Here is an 18043-nt window from a genome sequence, read left to right on the forward strand (position 1 = left end):
TCACAATGTAACTCTCTTGTAGCTGTGCTCTCTCTTCATTGGCCTGTTGTAACTACTTGTGGCCATGTGGGCTTTCAAATAGGCCAAAAAACTGTAATCATCAGACATTTCTAGCTCATTTTGTAACGCCTCCATTCCCCATCTCATGGCTGCTTTCTCCAACAGTAAAAGTTTTCCAGATTGAAGTTGTGCTCCTGTAGGTCCTTGGTGCTTTTGTTATTTTTCTATAGCTCCAATTTTAGGAAAATTTGTTCTTTGATAATCTCATTCTTATGCTGCTCTATTGGGAGGAGACAGAAAAAGGAAGGATTTCTAGCTATACCACATGCAGATGGGAAGGTGACTAAGTAGCAAGATCCTGCAGCTCTCCTGGATTGTGGGTGGAGGCCTTCTGTCCCTGGGCCAGTACGGTGTGGTAGTTATGATTTCTCAGATACCAGGATTTCAATAGTTTGTATAAGGAGTTTACAGGTCTTATTCAGCTCCCTGTGCTCTTGGAACAACAGTTATCTGCATTCGTTCTGCTTTTGTAATTCATCCAGTATGTCTTGGTTTTGTTGAGGAAATTTTTTTTTCTTGCAGAGTTTTTTCTTTGATAGCAGAGCTCTAGGGTTTCAGTCAGCCCTTTTTACAGACTGTCAAGATCACTTATACAATGGAAAGATGGAAGGCTGTGCCTGTGTCTGGTTTTGTTTGTTTGTTTGTTTGTTTTTGTAGTGTCAGACACAAGGCTATCAAGCGCTTTCAAAAGTTATTGAGGTTATTGGGCTCAGCCATGATTTTTCAGCCATCACATCTTTGAGTGATACGTACCATGGTAGAAGTAACAGTGTCTGGGGGGAACACTTAGAGAACTGAGAGTTATTTGCAAATGGTGATGCATGAGCAGCCCAGTCCTGGGGTATCTCTTTAGGTGGCACACAAGCAATGGTTGTCTTGGATTACTGTGTTTTGTTTTGTTTTTAATGCTTCTTTGCTGCTTCAGGAACACCAGGATTGTTCCTCTGTTAAATACCGTCTTTTATTTTTTTCCTAGCTGCAGTTAATTTTTGCCATCTAGTTTCTTTTGACATGTTAGAGGTAGGATGAGAAAGATGGGGAGAACACATTACTAGGATTCCAGGGGGCTTTGAGCAACAACCATGAACATACCTTCCACAGCTTTTCCTCATGGTGTGATCCAGAAAAGCTTCTAGGGCAGTTACGCAAAAGGGAATGTGGAAGTGGCCTAGATCTCGAATTCCATTGGTCAAAGAGAAAAGGGAATTAAAGGGGTCTATCTTCCCACAACAAGTAATAGGAACTATAAAAGTCACAATGGAGGCTTTGGGCAAAACTGACCCCATCCTGCTCACCTATGGGGGATATGGAGCTGCTCTCTGGGCTCAAAAAAGGCTTTACATTCCACAAGTAAATCTCTACTAGAGAATTATACTTACTGGAAGACCTAAGAGGCCACTCTCTAGCTTTGGTCTTCCCATGCTACTTACTTACCTCTACCCCTTTGTTTTAGAGGGCCTTATGCCCAGGGCTGAGGATGGTGGGTAATAAATGAGCAGTAGGTAACAGTTTGTCATTTTAGAGTCCCTTTCCTAAAGCCTCATAGTCTGTCCCCAACTTTCATGTTTTAGAAATCAATTTAAGTGTCTACCATCTAATCTTGAAATCTTTTTTCCACAATTTCCTGTCTTCACTTGCTCCAGGGTCCCTAATGAAGTAGACTGGCTGAGCCTTTCTTTTTTAAAAAAAAAATATTGTGTTGTTCCTATAAAGGTAATATACAAAGGGGTTATAGTCATAATATGTCAAATAAAGAATATATTTCTTTTTTGGATAATGTCACTTCTTCCCTCACTCTCTCCCCCTTTTTTCCCTTCCTTTCTCTCCCATAAATTGTGTAGTTCATTTTCACATAATGCCCAGTGGGTACCATTGCTACATTTGATTACCCTTCATACCTCCCTCTCTGTGCCTCTCCCGACGGTCCCAAAGACATATACATGAGAAAACAGAACAAAAAGAAAAGAAAACAAAAACAACAACAAAAAGCCCATTCTATTTCCTGGGATTTCTTTAGATGAATATTAATTTGATGATCATATGTACACGTATGGAAGAGGTAAGATTCTAGTATGAGACATGGGTTTCCACCTATCCTGAACAATATTTTCTAGCTTTCAGTAGAACCCAATGTCTATAGTGTAAATGAAGGCAGAGACTCTGAAGGAGTTCCTAGACTGTGGATAATGCTGAGAACTGCCAAATTGTGCCAAGTGTGTATTTTGGTTTTCTAACTACCTCAAATCAATTTGAAGCTTAAATAAGGAAGTGCATTGTTTACCTTGTGGAGGTAAGGGAAGCTACCCCCACTACATGCAGAAAGGATATTTACTGATGTTACCAACCAAAAAAGATATTTTGAAGGTTTTTTATTTTTTTTTTTCTGTGTGCAGAATCTGAAAAGATTCTTCCTAAGCCTGAAGCTTAGGTCTTAGGTGGTGGGAGGTGAGGCTTAATTACTATGCAGATACCTGAATCCAGTGTCTAGGAACCTTAATCCAGAGAATCTGGAAAAGGGTAGCCCAGTTCTTAATTTAACTGCCTTTGGATAGAATTTGTCATTGTAAATACAGGCAATTCTTACTATAATTGTAGATGTATAAATAATTGTAATGATATAGTCAGATATTAAGGATGGTAAGGCCAAAAGTTCCTCATTCACTGAACACATATAGTCAAACAGAATTCTTCTTCAGTAACAGGAACACAATGAATGTATATTATTTGAAAATGCTTCTGAAATTATGTGAATTAGTTCTTGATAACCCCTCTGTCTCTCTCTCTCTCTCTCTCTCTCTCTCTCTCTCTCTCTCTCTCTCTCTCTCTCTCTCTCTCTCTCTCTCTCTCCCTCTCTCCCTCTCTCTCTCTTTCTTTTTGGTCAGTCATGGCTTGAGTTCTAGGCCTAGGTGATGTCTATGAGCTCTTCACCTTAAGGTTACCCATCTACCCCCGGGGAGCCACAGCCCCACTTCTTATTTTCTGGAGATCTCAGGTTCTTTAATGCCCTGGCTAGCTTTTAACTGTGATCCTCAGATCTCAGCCTCCTGAGTAGCTAAGATTGTAGGCCTAAGCCACCTCGCCTGGCTTTCTTGATAACTTTTCTTATCATATTTTTATTATCCTCAACATCAAAAGACTGGCTTAGTTTCAATTCAGTCTCATCACTAGTCCATTGATTTATTCACATTTCATGTTATTTTATGCAAGTATGTGTGAAGGTACATATATATTTACTTATGTGCATACGTACATATTGTATGTATGTACATAAGTATGATACATGTATGTTATCTTTTTGGTAATGACAAAAAAACCAGGCAGCTAAGAACAACTGAAATGCTTACTTAGTTCATGTATATATAGACACCTTCTTCATTCTTTCTCCTCTCTTACTCAGAATAAAACATTATATAATTGAATGGGTGATTGAAACTAGGTCTTGTACATAGCTTGCAAATGGTCTAACTCATGAGCATGTCTTTTGTTTGTTGTTTTTTGTTGGTCTTGGGGCTTGAACTTGGGGCCTGGATGCTGTCCCTGAACTTTTTCACTCAAGGCTAGCCTTCTACCACTTTGAACCTCAGTGCCACTTCCAGGTTTTTGGTAATTAATTAGGGATAAGAATCTCACCAACTTTCCTTCCTGGGCTGGCTTTGAACGGTAATCCTCAGATTTCAGTCTCTTGAATAGCTAGGATTACAGGTGTGAGCCATCAGTGGCCAGCTGTAGTTTAGTTTTGTTACCTTTGAATGTCACTGATTCAAAATTATGACTCTCCTACCTCACATATGTGGGAATACAGGTGTGATCTCCCCCGTCCAACCTCATCATGATTTTTAATTTATTTTTGTTGTGCATTTGGGAGCTATACCATAACTATATCCCTAAATAGCATTTTATTAATTTGTCCTTATAATTAAAATTTTCTCCAAATCAGTATAATTCTTTTATTGCATCACTGAAGTATCACAAACTGGTTATCATGATCCTCCCTGGATGGCATTTCTGAAGACGGGTTCACGTAGATCTTATTCATCAACCTGTTGAACAGTTCCTTTTTCAGAACTACAGATACCATCTAAAATTTTTCTAATATCCCTGTTTTTAACTGTTGTTGCTTGCTAAATCAAAGTAGCTGAATTTGAGATAAGTTCAATATCGTTTCTTTCAAGGATCTTCCTGGGCTTGAGATACCAAACAAGCAACACTTGTCCGCATCTAAACTATTCCAATGTATTTCTCACCCAATAAGTTTCGGATTTCAAGTAGAGACCCAATCTCCTGAATAAAGGCTGGTGGGGAAGTGAGCACACACAGACCTCATTTTGTAACGGAAGCCCAGGGTAACACCTCTGATCAGGTTCTGCACATGACTATCATCATTTTGCATGCTTTCCAGGTTCTGGACCCAGGTGGGCAAATTAGCTGAAGTAGCAACTCAGCAGCTCTGGGAACCCAGCGCTCTCAACAAGTCTGGAAAGCCCGCCTACAGCACAAGCCCCGCCTCTCAGTAAAGCACCAACCAATCGCAGTGCACGCTGGAGCACGGCGCCGAAATGCCGCGGTGGCCGCGCCTTCCAGGAAGGAAGGGAGGCGGAGCGTTTGAGGCGGCGCGAGGACCGAAAACATGTCTCTGGGTGATGGACTCGGCCGACCCAAGGTAAGCCGTGGGCCAAGTGGACCCCGCGCCGTTTCTACGTCAGGGAAGCGGCCGGCTAGCGTGCCTGTCCCGGCAGGAACCAGCCGGAGGAGCAAGGCGGAGTCGCGGTGGCAGCGCGCGTGCTGGTGCCGCGGCCCGGCGGCTCCGGGAGCGGTAACGGGGTCGGGGGGTGCGGGGCGGCTCGTGTGCGGGCGTGGTGTCGCCGGGTGGGTGTCTGGCGCGTCTGACCCGCTGCCGGGTTGCGCAGAACCGGTGCCGGGACCGGCGAGAGGGGCAGACACTGGGGCGACGGGCAAGAGGTACTTGGGGAAGAACGGGTGCGCGGCGGCTGTCGCCCTGGGGCTGGAGGTTTGCCTTCGTCCTGTTTGCTTGGGGCCGTGAGGCGCCAGGTCCCCAGCGCCGCGGGTGCTGCTCGCGAGCTCCACTCCTTCTAAGCCTGCTCGGCCTCTCCCTGGCGGCCCGGGCTTCCTGCGGCTGTGCGGATGAGTGCTGAGTGACTGCACCTGTGTTCGCAAGCACATTTCCCGGTGTCATTCTTGAGCTGATCTTCAGTCTTTTAAAAGTTAAGTTCCTTGCTTTAAATCTATAGTTTTCTCATTACACTCATAGTTAAAAGCAGCCTCCGTGTGTGTGTCTGAATGTATCTGTGTTCGTGTACTACTATGGTTCGAACTCAGGGCCTCTGCTTATAGGGCAGGTGCCCTACCACTTAAGACATACCACTAGTCTGCTTTCACTATATTTTTAGTTAAGGTCTCAGTTTTTGCCCAGGCAAGGACACAGACAGCCATCTACTAATTTTTCCTTCAGTACTTTGGGTACCAGCTTATTGATTGAGATTCGAGTCCCCAGGACTTCGCTTGGGTTCTCCCAATAACCATCTTCTGAGTATCTGGGATTACATCTGTGAGCCATTACCTATGTCCAGTGCTCCCTTTCTTAACTACTTTTTACCTAAAACGTCCTGAAAATGCCAGTGTATATATTGGTTCATCTCTGATTTCTCATATACTGCTGATTGGCACACCATACTGTCTACTTTGTCACTGATTTCAGGGAATAAAAGAAACTTATGCCACACATACTTATCAACTATAATGCATTCAGAAATATTAATGTAGGAAAATTCATGACATGAATTTATATATGAAAAAATATATGAAATTATACATAGAGTATAAATTATTTACTTAGTCATTGCACAACTTGACACTGGGTACTTTACCTTGAGCTTTTTTGCTTAGGATTAGTGCTCTATCATTTAAACTGCAGTCCTGCTTTTGGTTTGGGGATGGTTATTTGGAGGTAAGAGTCTCAGAAACTTTCCTGCCCAGGCTGGCATCAAATCATGATCCTCAGATCTCAGTCTTCTGAGTAACTAGGATTCCAACCATAAGCCACCAGCAGTTGGCTGGTTTTCATGCTTTTTAAAGAACAGTAGATCTTTGGTATCCATGGTTATATGGTTCCTAGGTGACCAATATTAAGGGAAATTTTCATACTCTCAGGTTGCATGGTATTCAGTACTGTAGTACTTGATCTTTTTTTTCTCAACACTTTCAACTTCCACTCAAAACTTTTCAAAGAATACCAGTTTTTCATCACTTAAATTACGTGTTTAAATTTTCTCCTTGCTTTTGGTGCATCATTTGCTTTTTTTGAGGGACATGGGATTTCACAAAATTAAGCACAGGGAAATACTCATTAGGTCATAAGATGATTTAAAACAGATGATAACTGACCCAGAGCTTTACTGTAGCTGCTGATCTGAGTGTGCTTAGAGATTTAAAGGTTTCATTTTTGAAAATTTTATTTATTTTTTGACTGATCCAGGGACTTGAACTCAGGTGTGGACACTGTCCCTGAACTCTTCCTCTCCCTCCCTTCCTTCCTTTCTCTCCTTCCTTTCTCCCCTTCCTTCCTTCCTTCCTTCCTTCCTTCCTTCCTTCCTTCCTTCCTCCCTTCCTCCCTTCCTCCCTTCCTCCCTTCCTCCCTTCCTCCCTTCCTTCCTTTGCTTGAACTGGGCCCTGTCCCTGAGCTCTTTAGCTCTAGGCAACTGCCCTCCCCCTTGAGCCATAGCCCCACTTCTTGTTTTCTGGAGATTAATTAGAGATAAGTGTCTCATAGTGTTTATTGCCCAGGCTGGCTTTGAACCTTGATCCTCTGATCTCAGCCTCCTGAGTAGCTAGGATTACAGGTGTGAGCCACCATGCTTGACTTGAGCTTTTTTTTTTTAAGGCTAGTGCTGTAACACTTCAGCCACATTTCCATTAAATATAAGAGTCTTGAGGGCTTTCCTGCTGCTGCTGGCTTCAAACAATGATCCTAAAATAACAGCCTTCGGAGTAGCTAGGTTTATAGGTTTGAATTTTTTTTTTTTTGCCAGTCCTGGGGCTTGAACTTGGGGCCTGAGTGCTGCCCTGGGGCTTTCTTAAGGCTAGAGCTCTACCACTTGAGCCACAGCACCACTTCTGGTTTTTTCTGTGTATGTACTGACAAGGAATAGAACCCAGAACTTCACTCTACCACTAGGTCAAACTCCTGGCCCAGTTTGGAAATTTTTTACCTTTTTTTTTGATCATGGGTCTTGAACTCTGGGGCTGGGTGGTGCCCCTCAAGGCTACTGCCTTACCTCTGGAGAAACAGCATCACTTCTGGTTTTCTGGTGATTCATTGGAGAGAAGAGTCTCATGGTCTTTTGTGCCTGGGCTGGCTTTGAACCTTGATCCTCAGATCTCAGCCTCCTGAATAGCTAGGAGTATAGACCTGAGCCACCATGCCCAACATTTTTTTTTTTTTTTTACATTTTTACTTTTCTTTTTTTGACAATACTTGGTCACAGCTGAATGTGATATATCTTTGGATAAAGATGGGTTTGCTGAATATGTGATGGTTAATCTTAATTCTCAATTTTATAAGACTGCCTTGAGGGTATATCAGGACATGGCTGTACACAGTCTAACATATAAACACCTTATGTATGACAGGCAAATGCTTTTCACTGAGTTTTACTCCTAGTCTCTTATGCAACAATTCCCTCACCTCCTGTCCAGGTCTTTATATGTTGTTGAGGTTCTTTGCTTGTTTAATGACTTTTCAGGTTTAGTGAATTCTCAAGGTTTTTTCTGGGCACACTGAATTCTAGATCCTCAGAAGTATGTCTTAGTAATTTAAAAAGTTTCTGGCCAGGCTGGGCGTGGTGGCTCACACCTGTAATCCTAGCTACTCAGGAGGCTGAGATATGAGGATCGAGGCTCAGATCCAGCCCAGGCTGTAACCGAGAGACTTTTATCTTCAAACCACTAGGAAACAGGAAGTGGGACTGTGGCTCAAGGGTAGGATGGTACCTTTGAGCTCAAGAGCTTAGGGACAATGTCCAGGCCCAAGACCCACAAAAAAAACAAAACAAAAAACATTAAAAAAAAAAAAAAAAGGAAAAAAAGTTCTGGCCAGTCTCTGTTTCCTTACTATGACTACTTCAAGCAGCTGTGATATTCATAAGCTGATTAGATTTGAGAGTTTTCTGCTGAGTAAACATCCTTCTTGATTTCAACTGATTATTCATAGGGTATTTCACAGTTTCCATGTATTTGTATTTTCTTGCTATTGGTGTCCAATTTTATTTCATTATGATCTGATAATGATATAAGCATTATCTTAACTTTCTTGTAATTTAAAAAGCATGCTTTGTGGCCTAATGTGTTACCTAGTTTAGGGAAAATTCTATGGATTGTTGAAAAGAATGTATATTCCGTAGCATTTGGGTAGACTATTCTGTTGATGTCTGGCAAGTTCATTTCTATGCTGCAGTTTAACTTTATAGTTTGCATAATCTATTGTTGAAGTGAATTATTAAAAAAGACCATCCACTGTTATTGCATCTGAACTATCTTTTATGTTGAGTATTTTTTTTTAACCAGTCCTGGGGCTTGAACTCAGGGCCTGAGCACTGTCCTTGGGTTTTTCACAAGGCTATCTCTCTGCTGCTTTTTCTATGTATATGGCACTGAGGAATTGAACCTGGGTCTTCATGCATCCTAGGCAAGCACTCTACCACGAGGCCAAACTCCCAGCCCCATGTCTAGTAAGTTTTGTTTTATGAAGTTGAGTATTCCAATGTTGGATATCTTGATAGATTGTTCCTTTATTAAGATTATGTGCTGATCTGTATCTCTTCTAATTCTAGTTTGAAGTGTGTCCAAGTTTAATATACTCCTGCTTGCTTTCAGCCTTCACTTGCTTTGTATATTATTTTGCATCATTTTTACTTTCAGCTTGTTTTAGTTTTATCTTAATTTTAATCTGGCTAGTCTTATGTCTTCTAATTGAGGAGTTGAGATGATTTACATTTAGGGTATGGTTGAGAAATGTTTGTTTTCCTTTTCCTTTTATAAATAATTTTGGCTGATATCATGATTTGAACCTCACTACTTTACATTTGTTAGGTAGGCCCTCTACCCCTTAAGCCACACCCTGAAGCTTTAAATTTTTTTCTTCAGTTATTTTTGGATACTGTGCCATGCTTTTGAATATTAAAAGCATGTAGGACCAGGCTTGAGCAATGATCTTTCTACCTAGACCTCTCAGTATCTGGAATTACAGGTTTATACTCATTGGTGTAGATGGAGTCTCACTAGTTTGTTTGCCTACCATGCCTTGATCCCACCTATCTATGCCTCTGGCACAGCTGGAATTTTATATATGTGCCACCACTTGAGGTCTAAGAGATATTTTCTGATACCTGCAACACAAAACTTTGAATGGGTAGTGGATTGTTTCTCCCGTGCCCTTTTCTGCCTCTTTACTTTGGGAATTTGTTGACTAGTTGTACTGTCGGTGTGTTTTTGTTTTGCTATCAAGTTGCTCTATCTTTGAGAACTTGAGTGTAGATTCTAATAGAGGAGTGCTGATACTTGTATTCCATTGAATCAAGAGCAGTCCTTATCTTCTTTGGCTCAGCATGAAACTTCAACTAAGATGCACATGGAGGTGTGAAGACAGAAGGGAACACTTACCTTAGTTATTGGGATCAGCCAAATCTTCCCTAGCAGTCAGTGGAGTGACAGATGTCACAGCTAGATTGCCCTCAGATCAGACTTTCCCTTCTTTTATGAAGATGCAGAGGCATTAAAAGCTATGACTATATTGCTATCATTCCTGAAATTGTAATTATTGTCATTGACAGTAAAGTATATATATCGAGGTTAATTCTCATTTTCTTTTAAAAATCATGTCCACAGAGGAAAAGGAAATGGGATATAGAATATCCTTCCTTTCCAGAAGCATGTCCACCACAGGTCAGAAGAACAAGTCTTAGGACAGTGGACATAGCCACCACCTCCCTCTCTGAAGCATGGCTCAAATGTGGAGAAGGATTTCAGGACACCTCTGAAACTTTGGTAAAGTAACCAAAAAAAAAAAAAATATGCAGCAAGGTTAATCTTAAAGTTACTGAGGTTCTGGCCATTGTTAGTGTATTTTGTTGAAGTTTTCTTTCATATTTTTTTTCATAACACTGTAATTGACCCTGTACTTCTTTTTCTCATTCCTTAAATTACTTTACTTCTGGCAAGCTAGTTACGTCTTTATACAACTTATTTATAAATGAAGGCTATATTGAGAATCAGTATGCATTGTAGTCATAAACTAACATGTTGAATTGAAACCTTTTGTATGAGAACTTAAAGATAATAATAGTAGTAATAATAGAATAAGGGCACACATACAATGAATATATACCAAAAATGTTCTCAGAAGATGAAGCCATTCAACATACTGCTTTTTTGTAATATGTTTATGAGATGTTTATGTATGTAGACATTTTGGCTCTTGAGATTATGGGTAATTTCTTCTAATGTTGATTTACAATATAGAACAGTGCTACCCTGGTCTCAATATAATTCAGGTACAGGTAGTAACTCAAATAGAGTGATGTATATGAACCATCATTAATGTTGAGTTAATATAAAATACTTTGATCAATTCTGTTTATATTCTGGAAAATATAAAAATACATAAGAAGTACATGCCTAATTCAAGTAAAAGATAGCAGGGAGGAATGTACTTAGAGTTTGTAACTGCATTTTTAACTAAAAAGAATTTTGAATGTTGTTGACTCTTATTCCTAAATTATATTATTTTACCTGCAGCCAATAGTTGCCAAAAAGACAACTATTATGAAAAAGGATAATGAATTATCTACAAGATTAAAGAAAGGTAATAATAATCTGTTGATTTCTTGATGGAGAGGGTCTAAGGGTCTCTTGTTTGTTTTTTGTGGTTTTTTTTTTTGCAAGGAAAAAGTATTATTTTAATGAAGAAGCAGAAAGACTCCTCAAGGAAATCAGCTGATTATCTTCAGCACAGCCCAGGAGATGTGTCTATGATCTCAGGTTTCTCCTTAGCAGTGTTATTTTGGGAAGCAGAATCAGCATGTTTGAAGTTATTCTTTGATGTTTTTTGTTTTGTTTTATTTTGTATTCTTTTAAAGTTACTTGCATAGATTGAGTAAATTATATATTCATGTTAAAAAAGCATCATGTCAATGTCATGTTTTTGTTGTTCTTTGGGATTTTTGTATGTGTGTGTGCTAGTCCCGGAGCTTGAACTTGGGGCCAGGATATTGTCCTTGAGCTTCTTTTGATCAAGGCTAGCACTTGAGCCACAGCTCTACTTCCAGCCTTTTTTGAGTAGTTTGTTAGGGATAGAATCCATGAACTTTTCTGCCTGGGATGGTTTCGAACTGTGATCTTCACTTCTCAGTCTCCTGTGTAACTAGGATTGTAAATCTGAGTCACCCACACTTAGCAAAAAAAAAAAAATTTTTTTTTTTTTTTTTTTTTGGGTGGAGTGAGTTGTGGAGCTTGGACTCTTGGCCTGGACGTTGTCCTTGAGTTCTTCAGGTCAAGGCTACAACCCTACCCCTGGAGCCACAGTTACCAGTTCTGGTTTTCTAGTGGTTAATTGGAGATAAGAGTCTCACAGTCTTTCATGCCCAGGTTGGCTTTGCACCTTGATCTTCAGATCTCAGCCTCCTGAGTAGCTAGGATTACAGGCGTGAGCTACTGGGCCCAGCTCAAAAAAGGTATTTTTGAGAACCTCCTCATCTATCACCATCTAACCCAATTTTTTGTTTCCTTTTGATAATTACTATTTTTGCATGTCCTTACATAGTTCACTTTGCTGTTATTGAGAGTAGAAAGTTTTGTCTCTATTTATCATCAGATTTAATGCTGTTCTTGTAAAATAGAACCAAGATTGTAAGATTTGAAAACCAAGTACTTACCAGAGATTTTTTTTCTTTTCATAAGTTCTTATCACAGTTCTGTAGGTTAGTTCAGACTATGTAACTTCAGGATAAAACAAAACAAAATGACAACAACAATCCCACAAAATCTCAGAGCATTCAGAGTTTGGTTCCTAGCAAAGGGAAAAGAAAGGAAAACAATCATTTGGAAATGAAATTACGATCTATAATATAAAACTTGTATTGCTACAAAATAAGACATTCTTATTTCACTAATTAGGGAAGCTTTCTAGCAACAAATACTAGGAAATTTTTCTAACACAGAGCTTGACTTCATTCTTGTGATATCAGGTAAATCTTTGGCTTTGGTGCCATCATCCATCAGTTACTCTTGGTGTAATATGAAAGTAGAGTCTAACAATTACAAGTATCTTGCTTTGTCTTGCTGAAATCCTGGGAAAACAAGCTAAATATTAGGAATTTCAGTTTCTTCATCTGGAAAATGGTCATAGCATGGTACACCGCATATATTATAGTAGTAAGGGAGCTAAAAATAGTTAAAATACCATGCTTAAAACTTTAAAAATGGGAATTAATGCACCATCTATCTGGCAAATATCATGTAACTCTTCTATTAATTACAATAAAAATATATGAAAAAAACTTTTTAAAAAATTGAATGTGATTGGTAGGCAAATACAGTCATAATACTCAGTATACATATAAAAAATGAAACTGGCTGGGGAAAAAATATTTGCAGGCCAAACTACATATGCAGTCAAACAACTAGCACTTTAAATATACAAAAATTATTTAAAATTCAATACTATAAAAAGAAGTTTGTGGAAGACATGAGCTGGTATTTCACTAAAGAGGATTAAGAGATCAGAAATAAGTACATAAATATCTTCAACCTTAGTAGGGTTAGAGTCACAGCTCAAAGAATGGAGCACTTACATGACAACGCATGGAGACCTTGGTTTGATCCCCAGTACCACAAAATAAAATTTCCATTTAAATGAAATGTGTTCCAGGATTCTAGATACAGTGAGACCAAAGGAGGATACTCTTAGGAGAAAATTACAAAATGATGCCTAAGTGCCTCTTCCTATTTATATACAATAATATATATACTGAATTGAATTCCTAGGATAAGAAAAAAAATATTTTATTCAACCCTTCTACCCATTCTAATCCTACTATCTCCTCAGGTTTCCCCAGCCTTAGCAACTTGTCATCTTTAGAAGGAAACGCTTTGTGCATGCTACATTTGATATATGATACTGTTCTTACAATTGAGGTTTTATATGGTTGGAACTTTGGGGAAATTAACATGCTTAAAATCTCACTATGACAACCATATCAATTGTTTCTATTTATGTATCTTCTTTTTCTTTACCAGACGCTACTATATCCAGTACCACTGAGCTCACAAATATAACATGGAGTTCCAGTGGAAGTGATCTATCAGATGAAGACAAGACACTTTTTAAATTAAAGAGAAATAATGGGAATGGCTCTGGAACAGGCAGGAGTACTTTGTGTCCAGAAGAAGGGGCCAGTGAAGGTAAATTGCATGTTTTATAAGAAATTTGCTTTCGGTTCAGTAGTAGAAGAAACTTAAATTCCTTTTGTATATTTGTTAGCATGATTTTCTGAGTTCTAACCCTTAAGAAATCTTTTCTTGCCAGACACCATGTCCGTATTTCTATCTGCAGCTTAAATCTACAGGAGTATAGTTTAAATCCAGCATAGGCTGGAAAGTTTGTGAGACTCTGAGGAGCGTAGAAAATATTTACACATTTACACATATATTTTTACAAACCTATGTTAATCATCATTTGTATTCTTATATTGTATTTTTCCATATGAATCTTTTTTTTTGTAATTGTATTTAACTTGCCTTTCTGCTTCTGTATATTTGCTTGCTAATACCCTGAGATATGCAACTGCTGTCCTTGTGGCTAATCTACAACCATACATTTGTCCTTGGTTCCCAGACTGAGCTACACTGTAGTAAGGAGTATACACATTCCAAGCCGGGAGCTAGAGATAGTAGCCATCTGGTACCTGCAAGGTCGGACTTGTGAGGGCCAGCAAACTAGGGCAGATGTCAACTAATCACAAGCCCGTTACCATGGAGATCCCCCTAGACTCATATCTGGCCTAAAACCATCCTCCTAAAATGACAGTCAGCTAGACTGACCAATGATTAGTCACGACCCATTTCCTGCTTCGTGTTGCACCAATCATTTAATGGAATTATAGTATAAAATCTCCCGCGTGGTGTATTGATTGGTTGCTGGAACCTTCCCCCTACCAAAAAATGTATAAAAAGTATTGTAATCTTGTGCTTGGGGCCTCTGGTCTGCACTCGACTATCAGTGCACAGAGACCCGTGCTCGAGGTCGTCAATAAACGACTCATTGCAATTTGCATTGATCTTTGGTCTCTGGCTATCAGGGGGGGCGGGCTTCAAGTTTCTGGGCATAATAACTCCATCTTTAGTTAACTACCACAAAAGCCAGGCTGAAGGCATGGCTCAAGTGGTAGAGTACCAATTGAGCAAAGCAAGCAAAGTGAGCTCTGGGCCCTGAGCTCACACTCGACTGCAAAACATAAATAGAAACATTTTTTTTTTTCATTTAAAAGTTTTCACAGCATTCTGTGAAATAGGCACTAAGGTGTTTTTTGTTTTTATTATTATTTTGAGATTGTCTCACTGTGTACCTTATACTGGCCTTGAACTCACTGTCCTCCTGCCTTTACTTCCCAAGTGCTGGGATCACTGGTATGTATAACCAACCATGTGTGGTATTGCATAATATTGCATGGTGTTCTGTAGTATTGTTCTTATAGTTTAACAGTCAAGGCTTAGATTTGTTAGAATTGATTGGGATTCATACCAGTTCTCTACTGCCACATACTATTGAACCAGTGCTGACTTCTTGATAAGTTGATACGAAGTAAATACTAGGAAGACAATATGTAGTTGTTACTTGGTAAAAGTTAAATTCTTTTTTTTTTTTTTTGTCCTGGGTCTTGAACTCAAGGCCTGAGTACAGTCCTTGGCCTTTCTCAAGGCTAGAGCTCTACCACTTGAGCCACAGCATCACTTCCAGCTTTTTCTATGTATGTGGTACCAAGGAATTGAACCTAGGTCTTTGTGCATGCATGCTAGGCAAGCACTCTACCACTAGGCCAAACTCCGAGCCTCAAATTAGGTCTTTTCTAAAGGCATTTTATATCAGTCACATGTTTTAATTTAAAGCAGTTTGGGCATTGTGGCTATTTGAAGCCAGAGAATTCTAGCTGTTTTTTTGTTTGTTTTTCCTGTCCTGGGGCTTGAACTCTCAGGGCCTGAGCACTCTCCTTGGGCTTTCTCAAGGCTAACACTCTAACATTTGAGCCACAGCACCACTCTGGCATTTTCTGTATATGTGGATCAGGGATTGAACCCAGGGCTTTGTGCATGCTAGGCAAGCACTCTACCACTAGGCCATACTCCTGGCCCCTTTTCAGCTGTTTTTTGAGGTCCTCTAAAGCACAAAATCCATTTGTTGATGACAGATATATTTTATGGAAATAATTTTGTGTTTGTGTATGTGAGTGTGTACATGGACCTGTACCGCTCCTGGGCTTGAACTCAGGGTCTAGTCTCTGTCCCTGAGATTTTTTTGCTCACAAGTAGCACTTTACCATTTAGGATTGTTTTTTTTACTGATTAATTGGAGATAAGAGTCACTGGCCATGAGTTTGGCCTAGTGGTAGAGTGCTTGCCTAGCATGCACAAAGACCCGGATTTGATTCCTCGGTACCACATAGAAAAAAGCTGGAAGTGGTGCTGTGGCTTAAGTGGTAGAGTGCTGGCCTTGAGAAAACCTAAGAACAGTGCCCAGACCCTGAGTTTAAGGCCCAAGACTGGCTAAAAACAACAACAAAAAAACCACCACAAAATTCTGTGCCAGGAGCATAGCTTAGTGATAGAGTCTTCGCCTTGAATGCATGAAGCTCTGGTTTCAATTCCTCCATACCACATACACAGAAAAAGCCAGAAGTGGCACTGTGGCTCAAGTGGCAGAGCACTAGCCTTGAGCAAAAAGTGTCCGAGGGGCTGGGAGTTTGGGCTTAGTGATTGAGTGCTTGCCTAGCATGTAGTGGAGCTCTAGCCTTGAGAAAGTCCAAGGACAGTGCTCAGGCCCTGAGCTCAAGCCCAGGACTGGCAAAAAAAAAAAAAAGTCTCACTGACTTTTTGCTCAAACTGGCTTTGTACTATAATTCTGAGATCTCAATCTCCTGAGTAGTTAAGATTATAGGTGTGAACCACAGTGTCTGGCTACAAAATCCTCTTAAATTTTAAAATATGTAGCTATCTAGAATTTTTAAAAGTTTTAGTGCATTCAAATTAAGCTTGTGACTTAGCTGTGATAGCTTATGTTAGCTTGGTCAAGATTAGGTTCAGACAGCCTCTGTGGAAGCTGGTTATATTCCTTTGATCTCTACATGTCATTTTGGTTACTGCCATTGACGTTTTGGTAGTTATTGAGTAACGTGGTACTTTATGTTGATACACTGGCTGATAGTTCTCACGTTATTAAATTCAACTGTGTTAATTCCAACTCATTGCGATATAAACATGATTTATCTTCAAATAGCTTAGACCAAAATTTCAATATAAAAGTCATGTATTTTTTTATAGCGAGTATTGTCTTAAGTGAGTTGTATTGCAATAAAATTGGCATTAAAAAGTCTAGGAGTGTGGCCTAGTGGTAGAGTGCTTGCCTAACATGCATGGAGCTCTGGGTTTGATTCCTTAGTACCACATACACAGAAAAAGCCTGAAATAGTGCTGTGGCTCAAGTGGTAGAACCTTAAGAAAGTCCAAGGACAGTGCTCAGACCTTGAATTCAAGCCCAGGACTGGGAAAACCAAACAACAACGACAACAACAAAGTAAAAATTGTGTTGTTTCTCCTATTGAAAGAGATATTCAAGACTGAGCATGATGTCTGTCTTAGACTGTTATTCTACCTATTCATGAAACAGAAATTGGGAAGGCGATGGTTCCAGACCGCCTTGGCAAAAACGTGACCTAGACCCTATTTCATCCAACAAATAGGCAATGATGGGATTCGCCTGTAATCCCACTCTTGTGGGAGGAATGGATAGGAGAATTAAGATTTTAGACCAAGGCAGGCTAAGGAGATATGATACCTGTCTGGGAAAAAAAAAATCGAAAAGCCAGATGCATGGCTCTAAGTGGTATAGTGCCAGCCTAGCAAATACAAAACCTCAAAATCAAATCCCAAACCATGAGGGAGTGGGGGCGAGGGCGAGGGAAAGGGAGAAGGAGAGAGAATCTTCTCAGACTCAGTAGTTTTCAAATCTCTGTTTAGAATGGAAAGATACATTGAGCTTTAAAATAAATTAAGACTTTGTAGACTTCTTGTCTAAGTGGATCTTAGATAACAAGCAAATGATGCCTATTATGGATAGGTGCTGGACACTCCCTCCCTCCCTCCCTCCTTCCTTCCCTCTCCTCCCCCACTTTCTCACTGTCTTCCTTTCCTTGTATGGTTACCAAGATTTTTATTTTGTCTAAGATGCATGCATGTTTCTCTCTCATATATGTATATATACAAATACACATATATACGTATGTGTCTGTATATATGCATATATGTATCTTGTTATCTAACACATATCCTCATTTTTATTAGGAGAATATTGGGGCTTAGAAAAGTTAGGTCACGGGGCTGGGAGTTTGGCCTAGTGGCTAGAGTGCTTGCCTAACATGCACAAAGTCCCGGGTTCTATTCTTTGGTACTACCTACATATAAAAAACCAGATGTGGTGCTGTGGCACAAATGGTAGAGCTCTGTCTAGCCTTGAGAAAACCCAAGGAAAGTGCTCAGGCCCTGAGTTTAAGTCCCAGGACTGGAAAAAAATGGAAAGAAAAGTTAGATCACTTGCACAGGATCACATAATTGATGTCTACGAGTTGGTATTCAAATCTAAGGATTTCTAACCTGCCTTCTTGCTTTATGAAATTACTCAAATGAAATCCTCATCTTGTTT

The 18043-nt window shown here is 39.8% G+C and overlaps 1 protein-coding gene across 3 annotated transcripts in view; it reads left to right on the forward strand.

The window, feature by feature from the left end:
• The first annotated feature begins 4638 nt into the window (after positions 1 to 4638).
• Positions 4639 to 18043, forward strand: part of Spidr (scaffold protein involved in DNA repair) — a 288520-nt gene continuing 275115 nt past the window's right edge. The window contains exons 1-5 of one of the 3 annotated variants that reach the window (XM_090338798.1): positions 4661 to 4720; positions 8732 to 8804; positions 9961 to 10119; positions 10870 to 10936; positions 13369 to 13533. In XM_090338798.1, coding sequence (XP_090194924.1) covers positions 8751 to 8804; positions 9961 to 10119; positions 10870 to 10936; positions 13369 to 13533 — 445 coding nt within the window. In that variant the 5' untranslated portion in view covers positions 4661 to 4720; positions 8732 to 8750. Of the gene's footprint in view, positions 4721 to 8525; positions 8805 to 9960; positions 10120 to 10869; positions 10937 to 13368; positions 13534 to 18043 lie in introns of those variants that run through there. The other 2 variants (XM_090338799.1, XM_090338797.1) reach the window with 2 other exon arrangements.

The sequence above is a fragment of the Megascapheus bottae genome, chromosome 9 (genome assembly GCF_031878675.1).
Source record: "Megascapheus bottae isolate mThoBot1 chromosome 9, mThoBot2.hap1, whole genome shotgun sequence".
Classification (NCBI taxonomy): Eukaryota; Metazoa; Chordata; class Mammalia; order Rodentia; family Geomyidae; genus Megascapheus; species Megascapheus bottae.